This window comes from Paramormyrops kingsleyae, chromosome 11, assembly GCF_048594095.1.
Source record: "Paramormyrops kingsleyae isolate MSU_618 chromosome 11, PKINGS_0.4, whole genome shotgun sequence".
Classification (NCBI taxonomy): Eukaryota; Metazoa; Chordata; class Actinopteri; order Osteoglossiformes; family Mormyridae; genus Paramormyrops; species Paramormyrops kingsleyae.
The window spans coordinates 302,601-308,127 of NC_132807.1; the positions used below are offsets into that span (position 1 = coordinate 302,601).

At 41.4% G+C, this 5,527-nt stretch overlaps 1 protein-coding gene across 1 annotated transcript; it reads right to left on the reverse strand.

The window, feature by feature from the left end:
* Positions 1-3,342: 3,342 nt before the first annotated feature.
* LOC140593401 (uncharacterized) lies at positions 3,343-4,814 on the reverse strand. Its single transcript, XM_072717787.1, has 2 exons — positions 4,716-4,814; positions 3,343-4,118 (listed from the first exon to the last, which is right to left on the reverse strand). The coding sequence occupies exons 1-2, from the start codon at positions 4,801-4,803 to the stop codon at positions 3,343-3,345; spliced, it is 864 nt and encodes a 287-aa protein (XP_072573888.1). The 5' UTR covers positions 4,804-4,814.
* Between the last annotated feature and the right edge of the window lie 713 nt (positions 4,815-5,527).

Here is a 5,527-nt window from a genome sequence, read left to right on the forward strand (position 1 = left end):
AACCGTAAATATTTTAAACACTGCGCTAAGACACATTCGCATGGCGTTAGTTTTACCGATTCTGACGGGATAAGAAACGTGCGCAATTTCTCAAAATTACCACACAGTGGAGAATTAATGCCGGCAGGATCTTACTGTCTACAAAGCAAGTTCAATGCAAGCATAACCTTCACAAGTAAGACGAAGCATGGCGGCGGAAAAGAGCAACATTTTTATTTTACAATTACTTCAAAATTAGGAACAAAAATACAACCAAAAATTCTTTAGTTTGACATGTGATCAAAATACAAAGTAAACTAATACATGATAGCATGCATGCAAAAGATCAACGGCAGAACAGGGACTTTTAACGTTGTCTGCATTAAAAAGGAATTAACCATCCCTCTCAATATAAAATTGGGATAATTTTTTTCTCTTCAGAGGCCTCCATAGAATAGTGCATCCATCCCCTCACTCATGTGTATAGAGACGTATCCTAAGGCTCTGTCAGCAACATTCAGATCAACAACAGCATCAACAATTTCACAGCTAGTTTTAAAACTTGCTTAAACGCACAGTGATTGCAGAAAATGATAAACAAATTAGGTACTATTAATTAAATTATTAAATTGTGCAGATTAGTAGTCAGAAAAGGTTTTTCAATTTTACATTATGATAAATGAGAACTATAGGTGATTACTAATTATTGTTAACTAATTTACTGTATGAATTTTTCCCCCTCGTTGTTAAAAATCATTATATGTCAGGGTGCCAGTCAGTGGAAGCACACAGACACGTTGGCCAGCTGTCCTATTCAACTACTTTTTGGTCATTTATTAAGTAACTGACTAATATTTTCCTGCGGGATCTTCTAATTATGTTGAAATAAAAATGTAACTTACAGCGTAAAAACATGGAATCCAGTCAGAAGCGCATGGGCCTCTTGTGCGGTGGAGGAGAACTTGAGCCGCTGGTGTCGTCGGGCTCGGCCTTGCGCTTCCTCTGACTGGTGCCAGCGGGCCTCTGAGGAGGCCTCTCCTCCTGCCTCACGCCCCATGTTCGCAGAGAACTGCTCACATGCACGGAGACATGCACGGACATGACCACGGTGTGGTCATCACCGTAGTCCGTAATGCCCCAGAGTCCCTCGGGGATGCTGAGCTCATCCAGCTTCCGCAGGTAGTTGCGGCCTTCGATCTCAAGCTGCTGCCACGTGCTGTTAGGGCCCACAGGGATCCAGAAGGTGGAGCTGGAGGGCTCAGCATGTTCTGGCTCAATCTGACTTCCAGGTTGAGTGTCAGAAGCCACAGATAAGGATGGAGATGAGGGCTCATCTTCACCCCAGGCCAAGGGGAGAGCCTCAGGAAGCCCATTAGCATCCTCAGTCGTGGATGCTGGAGCTGCAGGGGAAGCCTCCCTTCTAGAGCTGGGTGATGGCAGCTCCTGTCCGTAATGGTCATCCTCCTCAGCTGGTGATTCTCCATCCCCATGCTGGACACCAGTCTCTGTACCATGATGTACCACTTGCAGCCGTGCAGTTGCTACGTGCAATAGGCTGGGATCCAACTCCTCCCCAGTGAGCGGCCAATAAAATGAAGGGACACTGAGGGCGAGAGACTGCAAGTTCTCCATGGTCAGTGGGCTCCTCTCGAAGTTCACGACCAGAATGGAGATGAACTTGTCCTCCACAAACTCATGAACTGGGACAAAATGGAACACAGAGAGATATATAAGAACATGACAATAACTGGATAAATACTCTACTACAAAATCAGTTTAAAATGAGTCCATGGGCTTCAGATTGTCAGATAAATGAAATAATGTGAATTACCGATAAAGCTAAGAAAGCTAAACCAGAAGACAACATCCATGCATACGCTTACTCTCACACATATCCAAATGAATAAATATTAAATGAAACACATTTAGTCCTGCACTTTTGTCACTAACAGTGATCTTGCTTTTCATTTTCTTATTATTTAAACAAGATGAGCAAGAATGGGAGACAGAAGGGGAGTATAACGAATGGCATTTCCTATCACATCGTTACATTTTCTCATTTTAAAACTCTGCTTCCAATGTATCCGTTTGCAGTTCAAAATACATTCGTTTCTGTAGATAAAAGTTGAATTTTTCAACAGGTCGGTTATTTTACCTCGAAAACCAAAGGTGTTACTTATCAGCTTTACCTCAAGACTAACAAGCATTAGGCCAATGCAGACTTGGCCGTTCATTTCGTCTGTCACATACTAGCTACAACTTTATTATCATTTAATCACTATAATCATTAATACCTTCTGGATCCATGTTCTCCACGTTTAAGGAGTGATGGATTCGAAATCTCATCGAGTAACAGTCCTTTATCTCAACTATCTGCACCATTTTGCCAAGAGCGAGAGTTTGCGCATCCAGAAAGTTTAACCGTTTTTGTTTTATTTCAAACTGCCTTCATTGACCGGAAACCGTAAATATTTTAAACTCTGCGCTAAGACACATTCACATGGCGTTAGTTTTACCGATTCTGACGGGATAAGAAACGTGCGCAATTTCTCAAAATTACCACACAGTGGAGAATTAATGCCGGCAGGATCTTACTGTCTACAAAGCAAGTTCAATGCAAGTATAACCTTCACAAGTAAGACGAAGCATGGCGGCGGAAAAGAACAACATTTTTATTTTACAATTACTTCAAAATTAGGAACAAACATACGACCAAAAATTCTTTAGTTTGACATGTGATCAAAATACAGAGTAAACTAATACATGATAGCATGCATGCAAAAGATCAACGGCAGAACAGGGACTTTTAACGTTGTCTGCATTAAAAAGGAATTAACCATCCCTCTCAATATAAAATTGGGATAATTTTTTTCTCTTCAGAGGCCTCCATATAATAGTGCATCCATCCCCTCACTCATGTGTATAGAGATGTATCCTAAGGCTCTGTCAGCAACATTCAGATCAACAACAGCATCAACAATTTCACAGCTAGTTTTAAAACTTGCTTAAACGCACAGTGATTGCAGAAAATGATAAACAAATTAGGTACTATTAATTAAATTATTAAATTGTGCAGATTAATAGTCAGAAAAGGTTTTTCAATTTTACATTATGATAAATGAGAACTATAGGTGATTACTAATTATTGTTAACTAATTTACTGTATGAATTTTTCCCCCTCGTTGTTAAAAATCATTATATGTCAGGATGCCAGTCAGTGGAAGCACACAGACACGTTGGCCAGCTGTCCTATTCAACTACTTTTTGGTCATTTATTAAGTAACTGACTAATATTTTCCTGCGGGATCTTCTAATTATGTTGAAATAAAAATGTAACTTACAGCGTAAAAACATGGAATCAAGTCAGAAGCGCATGGGCCTCTTGTGCGGTGGAGGAGAACTTGAGCCGCTGGTGTCGTCGGGCTCGGCCTTGCGCTTCCTCTGTCTGGTGCCAGCGGGCCTCTGAGGAGGCCTCTCCTCCTGCCTCACGCCCCATGTTCGCAGAGAACTGCTCACATGCACGGAGACATGCACGGACATGACCACGGTGTGGTCATCACCGTAGTCCGTAATGCCCCAGAGTCCATCGTAGATGCTGAGCTCATCCAGCTTCCGCAGGTAGTTGCGGCCTTCGATCTCAAGCTGCTGCCACGTGCTGTTAGGGCCCACAGGGATCCAGAAGGTGGAGCTGGAGGGCTCAGCATGTTCTGGCTCAATCTGACTTCCAGGTTGAGTGTCAGAAGCCACAGATAAGGATGGAGATGAGGGCTCATCTTCACCCCAGGCCAAGGGGAGAGCCTCAGGAAGCCCATTAGCATCCTCAGTCGTGGATGCTGGAGCTGCAGGGGAAGCCTCCCTTATAGAGCTGGATGATGGCAGCTCCTGTCCGTAATGGTCATCCTCCTCAGCTGGTGATTCTCCATCCCCATGCTGGACACCAGTCTCTGTACCATGATGTACCACTTGCAGTCGCGCAGGTGCTACGTGCAATAGGCTGGGATCCAGCTCCTCCCCAGTGAGCCGCCAATAAAATGAAGGGACACTGAGGGCCAGAGACTGCAAGTTCTCCATGGTCAGTGGGCTCCTCTCGAAGTTCACGACCAGAATGGAGATGAACTTGTCCTCCAAAAACTCATAAACTGGGACAAAATGGAACACAGAGAGATATATAAGAACATGACAATAACTGGATAAATACTCTACTACAAAATCCGTTTAAAATGAGTCCATGGGCTTCAGATTGTCAGATAAATGAAATAATGTGAATTACCGATAAAGCTAAGAAAGCTAAACCAGAAGACAACATCCATGCATACGCTTACTCTCACACATATCCAAATGAATAAATATTAAATGAAACACATTTAGTCCTGCACTTTTGTCACTAACAGTGATCTTGCTTTTCATTTTCTTATTATTTAAACAAGATGAGCAAGAATGGGAGACAGAAGGGGAGTATAACGAACGGCATTTCCTATCACATCGTTACATTTTCTCATTTTAAAACTCCGCTTCCAATGTATCCGTTTGCAGTTCTAAATACATTCATTTCTGTAGATAAAAGTTGAATTATTCAACCGGTCGGTTATTTTACCTCGAAAACCAAAGGTGTTACTTATCAGCTTTACCTAAAAACTAACAAGCATTAGGCCAATGCAGACTTGGCCGTTCATTTCGTTTGTCACATACCAGGAGCTACAACTTTATTATCATTTAATCATTATAATCATTAATACCTTCTGGATCCATGTTCTCCATGTTTAAGGAGTGATGGATTCGAATTCTCATCGAATAACAGTCCTTTATCTCGACTATCTGCACCATCTTGCCAAGAGCGAGAGTTTGCGCATCCAGAAAGTTTAAACGTTTTTGTTTTATTTCAAACTGCCTTCATTGACCGGAAACCGTAAATATTCTAAACTCTGCGCTAAGACACATTCGCATGGCGTTAGTTTTACCGATTCTGACGGGATAAGAAACGTGCGCAATTTCTCAAAATTACCACACAGTGGAGAATTAATGCCGGCAGGATCTTACTGTCTACAAAGCAAGTTCAATGCAAGCATAACCTTCACAAGTAAGACGAAGCATGGCGGCGGAAAAGAACAACATTTTTATTTTACAATTACTTCAAAATTAGGAACAAAAATACGACCAAAAATTCTTTAGTTTGACATGTGATCAAAATACAGAGTAAACTAATACATGATAGCATGCATGCAAAAGATCAACGGCAGAACAGGGACTTTTAACGCAGTCTGCATTAAAAAGGAATTAACCATCCCTCTCAATATAAAATTGGGATAATTTTTTCTCTTCAGAGGCCTCCATAGAATAGTGCATCCATCCCCTCACTCATCTGTATGAAGACGTATCCTAAGGCTCCGTCAGCAACATTCAGATCAACAACAGCATCAACAATTTCACAGCTAGTTTTAAAACTTGCTTTAACGCACAGTGATTGCAGAAAATGATAAACAAATTAGGTAATATTAATTAAATTATTAAAATGTGCAGATTAATAGTCAGAAATGGTTTTTGAATTTTA

Coding starts and splice junctions, on each gene's coding strand:
- LOC140593401 (XM_072717787.1), bottom strand. CDS start 4,803: ATGGTGCAGATAGTCGAGATAAAGGACTGTTATTCGATGAGAATTCGA. Junction 4,119..4,715: donor GGAGAACATGGATCCAGAAG/GTATTAATGATT, acceptor ATTTTGTCCCAG/TTTATGAGTTTTTGGAGGAC.